This window comes from Sus scrofa, chromosome 11 (genome assembly GCF_000003025.6).
Source record: "Sus scrofa isolate TJ Tabasco breed Duroc chromosome 11, Sscrofa11.1, whole genome shotgun sequence".
Taxonomy (NCBI): Eukaryota; Metazoa; Chordata; class Mammalia; order Artiodactyla; family Suidae; genus Sus; species Sus scrofa.
In genome coordinates this window covers 22,889,574-22,906,724 of record NC_010453.5, presented here as the reverse complement: position 1 = coordinate 22,906,724, position 17,151 = coordinate 22,889,574, and the positions used below count along the sequence as shown (strand labels likewise).

Genomic DNA, 17,151 nt, shown 5'->3' with positions numbered 1-17,151 from the left:
TTCCTCACCTGTAAACCCAGGCTCGTGTGTGTGTGTGTGTGTGTGTGTGTTTGCGTGTGTGTATACACCAAGTGCACACACACACTCGAATCATTGCTCCGTCTCTCTCCCTCTCAGTTGCATCCCCCTCACTACAGCCACATAATCAGCAAGCCCCCAAATGATCTCAGCTTGGCTGAGCCACCGGCCTCACCTCACCATACAGCCAAGTGGAAACTGTTCACAGCCTCCGGGGCCCCAGCCATGCTGGTGGAGACCTGTGCCAGTTCTAACTCCTGCCCAACTGGAAGGGCTAGGGCTTGCGTTTCATGTGTAGCTTAAGCCCTGCTGAAGTACAGCGTGGGGTAATGGAATAAACTGGAGCTGAGGTCAGGAATTTGAGGTTTCTTGACTCAAGTCCATGAGTAATTTACTTAATGGACTCTAAGGAAGTTAACTAAACTTTCTGGAACTTGGTTTCCCCATTGGTGAGATCAGAGTAATAACACCTTCTCTGCTTACCTCCAGGAGTTGTGGTGGGACTTGAAGGAGCCAATTCGTGTCCCTGGAAGCACCTTCCAATTTCAGGAGGCTTGGTGCTCAGGGACTGGACTGATTAATTGCTTTAGGGGTCTTACTGGCTGGCCTCTCAAAGCCTCCATCCCCCCGCCACCCCGAAAGGCAGCACTCTCTTCCTGGAGGGCAGAATGTCCCCTGGTCTAGAGGGAACGAAGCCTTTTGTTCACAGGAGGTCCAGGCAGGACCAGGTCCAGGACTCGGCCTCTCCCAGCAGCACCCTCCCCTCTGGGGACAGGCCTGGCCGGCTTGCCTGCTGCCTGGGTGGGGCTCAGCCCCTCTGGCCTCTAAGTTGCGTTCTGTGTCTGACAGCAAATTCCCGAATCACTATACAAAGTGATAGATGGGGCAATACAGCCTCCCCAAACCATGAGTAGGGACCAGCGAGAACAATGCCAGCTGTGCCAGCTACTGTGCTTAGCATGTGTCTCAAGTCAACTCGATGACATCAGAGAGCAAGCGTTGGTTGGCCCTGACCCTTCCAGTTAAAGCCAGGATTGCTTCGGAAGGGCTGCCACAGGGGATGGGTTCCCCAGCTAAAGGGCCAAGAAGAGGTCACACAGGTCCTGGGACAAGGCTCGGGTCTGTAGCAGTGGTGACAACACACATCGTACTGCGCCGAGTGGACACAGCCAGGGTCCTTGAGGAGTAGTGGTGGGGGGGCGGAGGTGCCGAGCCCTTCCACCTGGGCTCCGAAAGAGAAGCTCGTATCGTCCTCCAGTTAAAAGCAATGAGAGCAGAGCGACAGAGAGGTGACGTTGGGGGTGGGGCTGCAGGGAGACCAGAGGGAGACTCTAAACAGTTCCCAGAACAAGTCCCCACATAAGCCCAAAGGATGCTCTGCGGAGAAGCCACCGCGCCTTCTCTCTTTTAAGCCAAATAATATCCTCCTGCCCGAACAGAATTGTTCTTGGCACTTGGGAGTAAATGTGAGGAGGGAATCGAACGCAATGTCTGAGAAAGGAAGCCATAGGAAATCTGCAGGCAGGCGCCGGGTGAGAAAGCACGAAGCAAGAGGAGTGGGTGTCAGGAAGGCAGATAAACCCGGTACCAGGGAGATGGCGCTGTGGCTTGTAGAGCAGGGATGGGGGTGGCCGGCACGCCTCCAGGGCACTGGGTCAGTGAGCTGCGGGGACACGGGAGCCCTTCCTGTCCTTCTCTTCTGCCCCAGGGCTCAGAGAAGGCTCTCAGTCCAGCCCCATGGAAGCTGAGGCCCTAGGCCCTGCTGCCTCCTTGTACCCATTCTGGAAGGACCCTCCGTTCCCAAATCTGCAAGGCCTCACCACCGGGAGGCAGAAGATCAACATAGAAAGCGGTGAAGCCTGGCGGAGAAAGTGCTCCCTTCCCCCCACCTCCTGTCACACCGGAACCGCCTCTGGGGACTCTGGCAAGTCTGACAAACGGCAGAAGAATTTGGAAGAATGTCTTCCCCGGCACAGGGACATCGATGATTGGACCGTCCTTCTTTGTACAGCAGAGCTCCAGGGGGCAGGCAGAAATGCCAGAGTCCTTTCTACTCTCTTCCCTTCGAATCCCCTCGTGCCCCTCTGCACAGGCCTCCTCATGTTGCCAGCATTTGGGTAAAGATGAGGTTCTGTGCCACAGCCAGACCAGATTCATCGCCAACGCCGTGCATTCCAGCTGAAGGCATCTCTGTGTCCAGGTGAATCACCAGGCAGAGACGGCGACACTTGCCCGACTCAGAAACCCTTGACTCACGGAGCACTCACACCAACAGTGCCCCCCAGCTACGCAGGCACCTCCTCCCAGTGCCCCAAGGTGCTGTATGAGCGGCTGGCTCCTTCCTCGTCCCGTCGCCCGGAGGGAGAACACAGGTGAGGCAAGAAGGAGGGCAGACAGGATCCTCTGCACCGTCTACGGAGAGACCGAGGTTCAAACAAGCCCTCGAGTGACCTGCAAGACCTCTGTGAGTCAGACACGACCTGTGGAGGAGCCGTCTGCGCTGTCCTGCGTCCAACGCCCACGAATTCATGCCGCTGTCGTGACCCCGCTTCAGCACAGGCGAGCCAGAGATGCAGGCCCCCTGGATTTTATGTTGATAACCAATTCCCCGCCCCTCACTCCCATCTCTGACTCCCGCTCCAACCCAGTCTCGACCAGCTTGACCCTTCCATTGACTTTGGAAGCCTCGCAACCCTCCTCTCTTCCTGGCCTTCCCCCCAGCCCCGAGAGGCCCCTTATTCCCGACACTTCCTCCATCCTCGACGGCCACCTGATCCCAGATGTCTTTCCCATTTTGAACCTCTCCCACACCTTTCCCTTACCTGTTCCTGATCCACACACCTGGATGCCTAGAAGTTGGGTTGGCAATAGGGTGCAGCTTGAGGCTAGGGTAAAACTCAGGAAGTATAAAATGCCCTTCGTACTCATCATTGATTTAAAATTGTTTTTTATTATAGTTGACTTACAGTGTTATTTTAGTTACAGGTGTACAACATAGTGATTCGATATTTTTACAGATTACACTCCCATTTAAAGTTGTTCTAAATTCTGGCTATATTCCCTGTGCTGAAAAACGAAACCTTTATCGGCCGAATTTTTAGGCCAAATCAAAATATCCTCATGTCAAAATAGCTGCAGAAACGTGGCTCGATTGAAATAGCCACATCCAAAGACCAAGAGTCTGGATGTCACCTGCTTCTGGCACCTGTCTTTAGTCCTCTTTTGCATGGCCTTGCCTTCTGTTCTGCTGTATCCTGGGGTGTGAGTAATCAGAAGAGGAGCTAGCACCAGGGCCACATTTAATCCTGTTGTTCCAAGCGAGGGCTACGTAGGTGTCACAGATGAAACTTGTCCAAAAGCCGAACAGGATGCTGATGGCATGGCCACGTGTTTCCACCTCCCCGTGAGGCAGCCTGGCTGGCATCAGTCCGCTCCCCAAGCTCCTTCCTGCCCCCATCCACCCATGAGCTCTTGTGGGGTCAGAAAGGCAGTTCTTTGATGGTGCCAGACAGCCAGATGATGCTGGAAAAAAAAGAAAGAAAAAGCAAAAGCAGATTTCTAAATTAAGCACAAGGCTCACTTATAAAAATAAATAGCCACAGCCTAGCAACATTGCTCACAGCTCAGCTTCCCTCCTTCTGTGGCTGGAGCCGGGGATGACACAGTCTTCAGGGGGCCCCAGGCCGGGCCCCTCCCCATGCGTAGTAATCATCTGGAAAGTGCTGACAGTGGCTTTTTGAGGGCCAGGCTCCACGGCAGAGAGGACCCAAAGCTTCCAGAACTAAAGGAGGTCCCCAAACACCTATGGACTCTTGGCAGTAAGGAACACATGTGGAACACTAAATAGCAGGTGAAGTTCCTTGAGCTGCTCTCTTGAAACAGAAGCGGCTCCTTGTGACCCAGTCTTCTGTGTTCACCTCAGAATGCACAGCACCCAGCTTGGCATGTGGCATGCAGTGGGCACTCAGTGACTGAGCGACAGAAGGCTGAATGGAGGAGGTATGGATGGATATACAGACAGATGGATGCTGCCATCCCCTCATCACTGCTCCCCAGGCTCTCCACCGTAATGGGGTGAACCCCGACTCTGAAGAGAACCATGATTGCCTGATTATAACGTGTACCAAAGAGGCCATGTTCCCTGGACTGGATGTTTGTTTAATTTTCTTTTTGTGTTTTTTTTTTTTGTTTTTTTTTTTTTTGACTTTTCTAGGGCCGCACCCACAGCATATGGAGGTTCCCAGGCTAGGTGTCCAATCGGAGCTATAGCCTCCGGCCTATGCCACAGCCACAGCAACCCAAGATCTGAGCCGCGTCTGCAACCTACACCACAGCTCACGGCAACAATGGATCCTCAACCCACTGAGCGAGGCCAGGGATCGAACCCACAACCTCATTGTTCCTAGTCGTATTCGTTAACCACTGAGCCACGACGGAAACTCTTCCCTGGACTGGATGTTTAAATTTGAGTCAACAGCTGGGGCAAGCACCTGGGAGGTGATTAGAGGGCACAGGCTTTTACCACCCCAAGTGCAAGTGGTGTGGCCATCACATATGAGGACGGCAGAGGGGATGGCACGTGCCCTTGGTAACAATTGCCAGTGCTCCTGAACCTTCTGTTATTCTTTAAGCAGCATCAGCACCAAAGGTGCAGTGTTGCTAAACAGAGAAGCTATGGGACGAAATAGCACATGAGTTTCTGGCCTCAGTCCTTTGGGGACACATCTTGCCCTTGGAGGCCCCACAGGCCAGATACATCAGAAATGGACCACGGTATGGAAGATTTCGTCCTGTCACCAACCCTCTCAAGTCATGAGGTGATGAAGCAAAGCTGGAGTGACACTGACATCTTCCTCTGAGTACCGAAACTCAAGGAGTCCTCTGAGTCCTGTGAGGATCCTGGTGAGGTTGCAGGGCACACCCTTGCCTCCTGGGATCAGTTGCTTCTGCATACTCCCCAGGGACCGGAGACTGGTTGAAGACAGCACATCAAAGTCATAAATCTCCATCCCATCGCAGGGCCCTGGGTGTGAAAAATCAGGGAAATTGGCCCACAATTCAGAAATCTATCTTCCGATACCTGTGTCTGGCCTGACTGCATAGTAGTAAAACCATGTCCATATCAGCAAGAAAAAAAGGTTTTTAATTAAATTCACATGTACAAGAATATATTACAGATTGACTACTGAAATAATAATCTGTAATGGACAAAACAATCTAAACAGCAGAGCAGGACCCCGCTCCACTCGGCAGCACACAGCAGAGAAGCAGGAGTCCTTGCAGACTCCTAGGTCATTTCAGCCCCACAGCCTCCCAGAGCCCCAACACCATGGTCCTGGAACGTTTAGGAAGAGGGACTCCAGCAATGACCAGATTGGAGATGTGACCACCAGGACATAGCCCCAGCAGAGGGTGTGCACACAGACCGGTCAGCCTACCCATGAATCTTCAGTGACATCTACTTGGTGACCCTAAGAGGAGCCCTCTCCAGAGAGGACAACCATGCACTCACACCACTGGCCTCTGCTCCACCTTGCGAGGGTACCGTGTGAGCCAGGGGCCCTTATTTCTGAGGTGGCCGCTAGGTGATAAGACCCCACAACACCCATTCTCTGTAGAGGTTGCAGAAGTTCATGGGAACAGAGTCCAAAATAGCTCTGTGGCCTTAACAACTTACAAAATCTGTTTTCTCATCTGTAAAGTGGGGAGAATAGAAACGCTGGTGCCTGCCTCTCAAGACTATGTGAGGATCAAATGCAACACTGCTGTGTTCAGATGCTTCTCAATATGCAAGCTCTGCAAGCTATTGTTCTATGTGCAAATCTTTTCTAAACTGTGTAAGTTCATAACAAGAAGCTTGCTTCTGTTGTGATAGTGAGACTTCATTTGTCAAAAATTTTGATGGTGCTGCCTGGTTCTCAGCGTCCAAGGGCCTAATTCCATCCTAGTCATATTTTTGCAGAGAACCTTGGCTTATCCCCTTGGCTTTTCATACCAAAGACTTCTAACGTGTGTGTGTGTGTGTGTGTGTGGTGCTCCTCTTCCCTTATAATCCTTCAAAAAGTGTTAGAATTCTAGGGCATTCCCATCGTGGCTCAGTGGAAACAAACCTGGTTAGTATCCCTGAGGATATGGGTATGATCCCTGGTCTCACTCAATGGCTTAAGGATCCGGCGTTGCCATGAGCTTTGGTGTAGGTTGCAGATGCGGCTCGGATCCCGCGTTGCTGTGGCCGTGGCATAGGCCTGCAGCTGCAGCTCCAATTCAACCCCTAGCCTGGGAACATCCATATACTGTGGGTGTGGCCCTAAAAAGACAGAAAAATAAAAAAGTGTCCGAATTCTAGAATGGATGAGGGATGCTGGGGGCTCATGTGGTCCACTCCTTCATTTTGCAGAGGGAGGTGTCAGGGCACAGAAAGGTTAAGTGCTTATTCAAAGTCACATATTGTTTGACTCCCCTGTCTTTGGCTTCTCTCACAGCCAGACAGTGCCTCCTGTCCAGTGGGTCTTTGGGGGGGGGGGGGCGACACAGTAAATTAAATACTTTCCTCCCTCCACAATCGTGACATTTCCACTGTTTTTGGGTGAGTAACTGTTACCTAAGCCAGGTGTGTTCTTTAGGATGCGGAGGGCAGGGAGCAGGAGCACGGTAGCCAGCTGAGGGCAAGTGGCTATTAAAGAAGGGCAGGAGTGGGTACCTCTCATGGTCTAGATGGTGCCTCATCTTAATAGATTATGTGTTTTGCACTTGCCTCTTATTTCAGGAAAAATAAATATATAATCATCTCACTTTTTCAGTTCATCGTATTAATTTATATTCAGGAAGTGACAGATTACATCCATGCAAAGCGTAGATGCACCTGATATAAGTTGTGTCGTTTTGGAAGAGTTGCTTTAGAAGCACATGATATGGAGGCAACTGGGATTCCTTGAGTGATGAGTCCTCCACCATCTGCTCACCTTCCTCTCAGCAGATGCCCTGATACCTAAGCAGTGAAAAATGGAGGTTATTTTGTGTGAAACCCTCCCCTCTCTTCTCCCATATGAAGAAGAGTCTGTGACAACAGCTCTACCTGTGAGCAAGGCCTGGTGGTCCAACCATCCTAGCTCACCCGGGACCGAGGCTCCCTGGGACTTTCAATGTGAACATGGAGAGTGTGCCAGGAAGACGAAGACAAATTGAGTGTCCTAGCAGTCCCCACACCCTTTTCCCAGGAACCTTTCCAAACAAATAACAAATCATTGTAGAGTGAATTGATAGCAAATAATGCCAAAATGCTATGTGAGACGGGCAGTCGGGAAGAGAACTAGAATGAATGAATGAATGGAAGGAAATGACTTGTTTTTAATAAAAAGATCCATGAAGAATGAGGAGGGGGAGATTGAGGAGGAGGATGTCCTACCGACTGGGTGAACAGAAGAGCAACGTTTCATTATAGGATTCATGTAAAGATGAGATCCCATTCATTAAAAAGAAAAACTCGGAGTTCCAGTTGTGGCTCAGCGGAAACAAATCTGACCAGTATCCACTAGGATGCAGGTTCAATCCCTGGCCTCGCTCAGTGGGTTAAGGATCCCACATTGCCGTGAGCTATGATGTAGGTCTTAGATGCCACTCAGATCTGGCATTGCTGTGGCTGTGGCATAGGCCAGCAGCTTTGATTTGATCCCTAGCCTGGAAACTTCTATATGCTGTGAGTGAGGCCATTAAGAAAAGAAAGAAAGAAAGAAAAATATTTGATGGTAAGTTAGGAGAATATACATTATATAAAAAACAGACCATAATAGTACTTCCCAACTGTTTTAACTACATGGAACATATATTTTTTAATTATAATATTTGAAATAATAAGGGAGAGAACTCATTCTGGCCAGAGGTGACCAACCAAGGGACCTCTGCACCACAGACACTCTTCAGTCCCCTGAGAGCTAAGTGGGTCAGTATCTCAGCTCCCTTGTGACCTATCGACCTCTTTGAACTGTAGGATCACAGCACTCCGGCCGAAACACACAGGTCTAGACTGTACTCCATTGCAAATCTGAAATCCACATTTCCTCTGAGTTTCCGATGAAACTACCAAAGCCTAGGTGGACAAACTCCTTCTGATGACCCAATGTTTCAAAGCTTCCTCAAAGGGCCTTTCCTGCAGTGGGATGGGTGTGGCTTCCTGTTTACATTTCTGCTTCTTTGGTCCAGGTTTCCCCAGCATGTACACAGGGCTGCAGGTTGAGCCATGACCTCATGACTTTGGGTAGGAAGTAATTCTAGATCACATTCAGTTTACATTCAGTTGCTGACCTGAAATGAGTCTTACAAAAACGTTTTTGAAAAAAGATAGATATTGGAGTTCCCTGTTGGTACAAAGGGTTAAGGATCCAGCGTTATCACTGCTGTGGCTTGGGTCACTGCTGTGGTGTGAGCTCAGTCCTTGGCCTGGGAATTTCTGCATGCCTCGGTGTGACAAAAAAAAAAAAAAAAAAAAAAAAAAAAAAAAAAAAGGAAAGAAAGATATTGCCAACGATTAAAAACTTCAGAAATTTCTCATTAGCAAATTCAAATAGGAATTCCTCTTGTGGCACAGCAGAAACGAATCCGACTAGGAACCATGAGGTTGGAGGTTCAATCCCTGGCCTCGCTCCGTGGGTTAAGGATCTGGTGTTGCCGTGAGCTGTGGTGTAGGTCGCAGACACAGCTCGGATCTGGGGTTTCTGTGGCTCTGATGTAGGCTGGTGGATATAGCTCCAATTCGACCCCTAGCCTGGGAACCTCCATATGCCGTGGGTGCGGCCCTAGAAAAGTAAAAAAAAAAAAAAAAAAAGTTCAAATAAACTGGCTTTCTTGAAAAATGGGAAGATCTGATAGCTGAGGGCCACAGTTCCTCCCCTGGTCACAATTATCTGAGAATTAACTGAGGGCCTAGGTAGTGCAGTCGATAGAGTGTTGGTTGCCAGGGTTCAAATCTCATCCCTCCTACTTACAGATAACCAAATTCATAAACTTAACCTCTCAAAGGTTTGGTTTCTCACCTTTAAAGACAATGTTAAACTAACAGTAATTTTTTTTTTTAAAGTGGTTCTCAGTCTGGGTTAGGTGAACTTTATTTATGTGTTGTCTTTTAAGGCCACACCCATGGCATGTAGAAGTTCCCAGGCTAGGGGTGGAACCGGAACTGCAGGTGCCAGCCTACACCACAGCCACAACAACACAGCAGCACTGGATCCAAGCCGTGTCTGCGACCTACGCCACAGTTCATGGCAACGCCGGATCCTTAACCCACTGAGTGAGGCCAGGGATCGAACCTGTGTCTTCATGGATACTAGTCGGGTTCGTTACCACTGAGCCACGATGGGAACTCCAAACAGCAATTATTTTTATGTACCAAAAAAATGCTTTAAACAGTGGCCAGCCCGTCATAGTCATTCCATAAATGTCCGTGATTCTCCTCCCATCCCCACTTATGCGGGTAACTTGGCTATTTTCCGTACCTTCCCAGTCCCAAGAGCATAATGGTTAGTCTAGACAGTTCAACAAAATGGGTTTGACACCCGGGTGCCTCAGGTCACTGGGTAATCACTCAATCTGCATCCTTTCCTGCGTTGACGGCCCTCATCCCCAGCTCGACCCCTGTCCCTTCTCCCTCTTGGAGCTTCCCCGTTGTCCTTCCAGAGCTCACAGGAAACTGACACCAGGGCAGAGAACACACAGCTGCACCAAGTCCCCCGACTTTGCAGCCAGAGGTTTCTGGACAGAAGAAACATGGGCCCCCTAGTTGCTTCAAGATGTCCCATCCTCTTTCTAATATCAAATCTTTCCCAGCCATTTTGCTCTTCAGCCCCCTCCCCCGCCCCCAGCACATAATAAGGAGAAAATCTTTTGAGCATTTCGGCGAGCAAGTCAATCAACCAGAAGACACGAATCCACAGGAAAATGAGGGGGTGATTTCCTCGCAGACAGTTGTTTTTAATAAACCAGTGTCTGCTGCTAAGCAACCTTGACGATGCCTCTTCCCCACGTACAGCTAAACAGACCACTTCATTGTTGCAGGGATTAGGCTGATGCTCTCGTGAGTCAGAAGAAGGTACCAGAGAAAGTTTTACTCAGGCTGGAGATGAGTGTAAAAGGCTAAGAAGCAAAACAGGAGCGGCACGCCCCGGCTGTGCTGTGTAAGCCATGTAGTTATTTCACTCACGCTTTGGGTTTGACGCCTGTTTGGGGAGTTAGCCCTAAGAGCTGGCTTGTTCATTCATCGCAGAGCAGACGGAGTCATGGTATGGGAGACGGTCTCCCTGGTTCTTTCCAGAAGACTCATAATTAAAGTTGTGGCTAGTTCTTACATCAGTCTGAGGGAGGGCCAGTGGAACTCCCTGGAAGTGAGCAGCGCCTGGGAGGCAGATTAGATGTTGCAACTGTCAAATCCCACAGCACAGTCATTACGCCAAGGCTATGAGGTGAACTGCAAGCCAGCCAATAAGAACGGTGGGAGAGTGGTACCATTTCCGTCTCCTGACTCTGTTTGGAGAGGTAGGGCAGGGGCGAAGCCAGCCACACAGTTCCTTTTGCAAAATTTAACGCACTGGGTGGCTACACCACCCATTGCCCAAAGCACGGAAAAATCCTTTGGCGTAATTTCCTAAGCCTCTAAATATATATTCCCCTTAATACCTAAATGCGGCCATTTCAACAAAGCTAATCAGTTAACATAAAGAACAACATTTGGAGGGAGGAGTGTTTGGCGTGGAGAAGGGGGATATCCCAGAAAATGTACTGTCTTCTTTGTAACTTCTTCACCAGCATCTTTTTATACTGAAAAAAAGTCAAATTAAAAATGTTTGCCTGGGAGTTCCCATTGCAGCTCAGAAGGTTAAGAACCTGACATAGTGTCCACGAGGCTGCAGATTTGATCCCTGGCCTTGCTCAGTGGGTTAGGGATCCAGCGTTGCCACAAGCTGCAGTGTAGGCTGCAGATGCGGCTGAGACCAGTGTTGCCGAGACTGGTGTGGGCCAGCAGCTGCGGCACCAATTCAACCCCTAGTCCGGGAACTTTCCTATGCTTTTCTTTTTAGGGTGTGGCCCTAAAAAGAAAAAAAAATTTTTTTTTCCTGTATTTTTAAGTGAAACTATTAAGCTGCTGAAGATAAAACACAGGAAGCGCACGCAAAACTACAAGAAGTGCGAAGAACTAGTTTTGACTGTTTGTGTGTGTGTGCGCCCATCTTTGACCCTTTGCTCTCTCTTGCTGGCTCCTAATCTCTAAAAACATTGCCGAGACCTGAAGCCGCAGTTCCCTGTGTCTCTTCCTACTGCTGTGTCTCCTAGGTCACTGTTTCCTCACACTTGGACTGTGGAGTCACCTCTCAAGTAGAGGTGAGAAAAACTGAAAGGCTTCAAGACATACCAGCCTAGGGAATTCCACCACACTCTCCTTCCTCCTGGAGGAGAAAACCAAAACCAAAACCAAACACGGCCTGGACTGAGTTCTCTAATTCTGAGTTAGTGTCAGACCCGCTAGCCAGGAAGCCATTTAACTTCACTTTACTTCAAGTCTCCATCTATAAAAACAAAGCATATGGGACTTGCTCCCTACTCATTCCCCACGACTGTATGGGGAAGCTTTATGGGCGAAGCTTTGGAAAGCTCCTGGAAGGAGTGGAGGAATCTGATCACCGTGTGTGCCTATTGCGTATAAAGATCCTTTGAAATTAGCAAGCCACCAACAGACTACTGGGAAGGGAGAGATAGAAACAGCCCCTGCCTGGGAAAAGGAAGGCAGCCCCCTGCAATCTGGTGAAAACTGTGTGCAACAAAGGACCAGCAGAGGAAAGATGTAGTGGATGCCAATGGAAGCTGCAAGAAGCAATGGAGATGAGAAAAGGAGTGAAGGAGGCACCAGAATGCAGCAGCTGACAAGCTCTCCTAGAATCCAAGCATGCTGCTACCGGGGAAAATGAAAAATCCAAAGACCTTCCCACATAATCCCCTTTGGACATGTTTCATATCTTGTTCGTTGCTTGAGTATATTCCCATTTTCAATATTCATTGAATCATACACCTAATGTACAGTGTATGTAAATTTTATCTTGTTTTAAAAAGCAATCCATCTGTCTAATCCCGTTCGAATCCATGAGTTCTCTGCTGTGCCCATGCGCAGCTTTACTCCAATTACTAATTTTTCTAGCAAAAGTTATATTCAACAAGATAAATGTATGCAAATATGGGTATTCATGCATATCATAATCATATATACAGTTAGATTAAACAGGCTTTATCTGTCATTCTGTAGTAATTGTTACCTCTGCACATTTATAATTCCCTGCTAGTCATTCAAACACCAAGTGCCTTTGAAATTACCAAAAAATTAAACTATGTGCAACAGGAGTTCCCTAGTGGCTCAGCAAGTTAAGGATCTGGTGTAGTCACTGCTGTGGCTCTGGTTATAGCTGTGGCATGGATTCAGTCCCTGGCCCTGGAACTCGTATGTTGCATGCCGAGGGCAAAGCCAAAGACAACAACAACAACAAAAAGTATGTGCGACAGACTTTCAGTGTTAAAAATGTTTTACTAATTTCTAATTCATTAAAAATTACTAAAGAGTGTGGAAATGTGGTAACTCTATTTATCAGAATATTGGTTTGCCCAAATGATGCTACACTCTCTCTAAACCTAATGATAGAGTTTACGATATCTATGATTTAGACTTCGTGGGGGGGGGGAAATAGGTAACAACAGTTATAACTGAATTCATGAGTTAGTGGTTGTTCAGTTTGCAGTTCTAACACAAAAGGTAAACATTGCTTAACCCAGACTAGTGACTTACTGAGACTAATCAATGTCTGACATTGATTCAAGGAGCCTGAAGTTGGGTCCTTACTAAAGAACTATCACACTTTTGTAAATCACGCACACTTGTGAAATTCAACTTTGTGTATTTTCTTTCTAATGGAAACTTTAAGCTAAGCAAAGAAATAACTTATTTGAGAAGAGGCGATAAATATCAATTAATTTGCCATCAGCTGCATATTCTTGTCAATATCAGCGCAGACTTGATCTTTAAAGGCAGTGAGGTGTGATCACTGCACCACCTGCCTTATCGTCGTTATAGCTGGGGTCCTCTGAGACTTTGAGATGTGCATGCAGGAAATTTATCTGGGTCTGGACTAGGGACTAGCCCCTGTGGGACAGCAGAGGAGACACGACTGGAAGAAGCTGAGATCCACTGCAGTGGCAACAAAAATCGAAGCTGATCTCAGGAGAGACCCTGAAGATGAAGGGGCACTCTACTCATGACCTTTCTGGGCCAAAGGAAGCCAGAGCTTGTATTCTCACACCAACCCATCATTGAATGTAGGCTGCCCTGGAAAAGGGGTGCAGCCTTGAGCAAGGAAGCTTCCTTTGGCTTACGGAGCCATTAGCAGCCAGGAAAATGAGTTCCTTAGACCTGGGTGGGCAGGCGGGTATGGATCTAGTGTTGCCTCGCAACGGTCACTATATCTTCATGATGTGCATCTTTACTAAATGCCCGGCCGTGTGCTAAATTCTTTACATACATTGTCTCATTTTCACTATATTACTCCTTTTGACAGTTGGGAAAACCAAAGCTTAGGAAAGGTAAGTTATTTACCCCAAGATTGCCCAGCTACTGCTTAGCAGTACGACCCGTGTTCAGACACAGGCTACATGTCTCCAAAGTACTTGCCTTTGACCCAAACCCCAGATATAGAGCCAGGAGGTGGGGTCCCCTCACTGACCAGCTGTGTAGTCTTCCCCAAAGAGAGCTCTGCATTTCTCCTTTTTTGTTTAATTAAAGTATGCTTGATTTACAATGTTGTCCCAGTTTCTGCTGTACAGCAAAGTGACCCAGTCATACATATATGTACATATCCCTTTTCATATTCTCTTCCGTCTTAGTCTCTCCCAAGAGACTGGATATAGTTCCCTGTGCTATACAGTAGGACCTCATTGCTTATCCATTCTAAATGGAATAGTTTGCATCTACTAACCCCCAACTCCCTGTCCATCCCACCCTACCCCTCCTGCTTGGTAACCATAAATCTGTTCTCTATGTCTGAGTCCGCTCCTGTTTTGTAGATAGGTTCACTTGTGCCATATGTAGATTCCACATAAAAGTGATATCATATGGTATTTGTCTTCGCTTATTTTGAAAATCTCTAGTTACATCCAGTTGCTGCAGATGGCATTATTTCATTCTTTTTATGGCTGAGTAGTATTCCATTGTGTATATGTACTGCATCTTGTTAGTCCTTTCATTTTTTGATGGACATTTAGGTTGTTTCCATGTCTTGGCTATTGTGAATAGTGCTGCAATGAACATAGGGTGCATGTATCTTTTTTTTTTTTTTTGTCTTTTGTCTTTTTGTCTTTTTGTCTTTTGTTGTTGTTGTTGTTGCTATTTCTTGGGCCGCTCCCGCGGCATATGGAGGTTCCCAGGCTAGGGGTTGAATCGGAGCTGTAGCCACCGGCCTCCGCCAGAGCCACAGCAACGCGGGATCCGAGCCGCGTCTGCAACCTACACCACAGCTCACGGCAACGCCGGATCGTTAACCCACTGAGCAAGGGCAGGGACCGAACCCGCAACCTCATGGTTCCTAGTCGGATTCGTTAACCACTGCGCCACTACGGGACCTCCTGCATGTATCTTTTTGAATGAAACTTTCATCTGGATATATGCCTAAGAGTGAGATGACTGGATCATATGGTAGTTCTGTTGAATCTCTTCTTACCTTCGGAGGGTAGACATCTTCCTGAAGCATTTAGGAATTCGCTAAAGCACCAGAAAGTGGGGATCAAGTGGCAGATCGTCTAGGGCTGGGGGGTAGCTCTTCTGTGGCTGGGCTTTCCAGGGCTGGTGCTGTCCATTCACCAATTTGGAGGCGTCTACAGAGGGTGGTGAACTTGAGCACCGTTAAGGCAAGTTTCAGTATCTAAGGAGTTTGGGGCAGTAGCGGTACCTGCCGTCAGATGGGCAGGAGGACTGTAGTTCTGGGTTGTCCATTCACCTAGAAGCAAGACTCCAAGAAGTGGACAGGGGATAAGAAATTCAGCAAAAGCGGGAAGATGTTGAGTGTCCCAGCCGACAGGCACTGATAAGGAGGGCTCCAGTCCGGCTGGACCAATAATCCTTTATCGTGACTTCCAAGGCCACGATGATGTTTACTTGCAGACATACTTCTCCCTTTGCATCCACTGCTTCTCCACCTCCTGCTCTGCCCCAGCTACACTGAGCTGCTTTCCCTTTCTCTGCATCTACTGCCTGCCTTCTCAGCTTCGGGCTTCTGCCTGGAAGACCGTTCTCGCTGGCTCCCTTTCTTTACCTCGCTCACTCCAACTCATCTCCCAGGTGTCCATCAGGACTCTTCCAGGAAGCCTTCCTTGACCTCCCAAGGTGGGGTAGATGGCCCTCCTGTGTTCTCCTAGAACAGCCTGTGGTGGAAGGATTATACAATGGCCGGCACGTAACAAGCACTCTAAAAACACTGGCTGTAATTATTATTCTTTCTCGGTGGCCCCTATCATTCTGAGTTGGAGACCACGCATGCCTCGCCTGGGCCTGGGCCTTTACCTCTGCCATCTGCCACATTGCAGAGCCTACAATAAATGCCTGATAAATATTTGTTGAAACAATAAAAACTGCAGTGACACAACTGGGTAAACACGGACGGGACGGCACGGGAGAGGGGGAAGGGACAGAGGTGGCTGGGGCTCTCTCGCAGTCTCCCAGAGACTGGCCCACAGAGCCAGTGCTGGTCTCTGCCAGGACGTAGGTCTGAGCATCCATCTACACTGGCTGTCGTGCTCAGAACAGTGTCAGCAGTGGGGAGGGTTCCTTCCTGGCTGATGACCCTTCGTGCCTGTAACTGAGAGGGCAGACAGGGACAGTCATGTGGGCGGAACGATTGTTTGTGATTCCACCTCTTGTTTTTCAAGAGGCAGCTTATGGAATAAACATGGGATTGGGGTCAGGCATATCTGCATTAAATATCTCTATTCTTTTACCTAGAGCTCTGGAGTAGCTTTGGATAAGGGACAAATCTTTGGGACAAGATTTCCTGGATTTGAATTCTAGCTCCTCCACTTCCTCACTGTGTGACGTTAGACATGTCATGTCACCTCTCTGTGCCTTGGCTGTCTCATCTGCAATAATAATTTCTCCTTCACAGAGATAGAGTGAGTTCATAATTGTAAAATTCTTAGAACAGGACTTGGCGTACATAAGTCCAATATAAAGTTTTGCCTAATCATCCTGAGCCTCGATTTTTCTCATCAGGAAAAAATGGGTAGGCGTTCCCCCTGTGGCACAGTGAGTTAACGATCCAGCTTGTCTCTGCGGAGGCGCCGATTCAATCCCCAGCCTGGCCTCGTGGCTTAAGGATTCAGCCTTGCTGTAGGTCGCATCTCCAGCTCATATTCTATCCCTGGCCTGGTAACTTCCATATGCCACGGGGTGCAACCGAAAAGGGAAAATAAAAAGAAGAAAGAAAAAGAAAAAAATAACTATATGTAGGATACTTGGCATAGCACCTGACATATGGCCTATTCCCAGTAATTATTATTATTATAATCATTATTATTATTATTATTATTATTTTCTATTACTTATCCTGCAAGTGGAGGATACTTTCTGAGGCTGAATTTAATTGGATAATAGAAACCTTCTTCTTGTGGATACTTTTGGTCTCTACTGATGATTAGGGGAGAAAAGGAGCTATTTCTGTGTGGTTCTGAGCCAGCCTCTTCCCTCATACTTTGTCTTCTTTCCCTAATGCTCTGCAAACCTTCCTCATAGACCCAAACACTCCAGTGCATTCCCCTTTCTCTGATAAATGAGTGAAGGAAGGTGTATTAATTTTCTTGGACTGACACACCGCAAACTTGGTGGCTTCACACAACAGAAATTTATCTTCTCACAGCTCTGGAATCAGAAGTTGAAACCAAGGTATGGGCAGGGCCACCTTCTCTGAAAGCTCTAGGGGAGAGTTCCTTGTCTCTTCCAGCTTCTTGGCGGCTCCGGGCATCCCTTGGCTTGTGGCAGCATCACTCTAGCCTCTATATTTGTCTTCACATGGCTTCCTCCCTTTGTGTGTCTCTGTCACAAATCTTTGTCTGCCTGTCTCC

At 48.1% G+C, this 17,151-nt stretch overlaps 1 protein-coding gene and 1 long non-coding RNA gene across 5 annotated transcripts in view; one reads left to right on the top strand and one right to left on the bottom strand.

Annotated features, from left to right (window-relative positions):
• Positions 1-17,151, top strand: part of LOC102167197 — a 139,460-nt gene that overhangs the window by 15,097 nt on the left and 107,212 nt on the right. The window lies entirely within an intron of this gene.
• On the bottom strand, positions 474-10,876 carry SMIM2 (small integral membrane protein 2). Of its 4 annotated transcripts, XM_013980552.2 has the most exons (4): positions 10,211-10,876; positions 6,881-7,006; positions 4,882-5,041; positions 474-3,540 (listed from the first exon to the last, which is right to left on the bottom strand). In XM_013980552.2, the coding sequence occupies exon 4, from the start codon at positions 3,473-3,475 to the stop codon at positions 3,230-3,232; it is 246 nt and encodes an 81-aa protein (XP_013836006.1). In that variant the 5' UTR covers positions 3,476-3,540; positions 4,882-5,041; positions 6,881-7,006; positions 10,211-10,876; the 3' UTR covers positions 474-3,229. The 4 variants fall into 4 exon arrangements, with proteins under 4 accessions (XP_013836006.1, XP_013836008.1, XP_020921276.1 ...); XM_013980554.2 differs by lacking the exon at positions 4,882-5,041; XM_021065617.1 differs by lacking the exon at positions 6,881-7,006.

Bases quoted from the DNA above. Each gene is read 5' to 3' on its own strand.
- SMIM2 (XM_013980552.2), bottom strand. From the start codon at position 3,475: ATGGGGGCAGGAAGGAGCTTGGGGAGCGGACTGATGCCAGCCAGGCTG.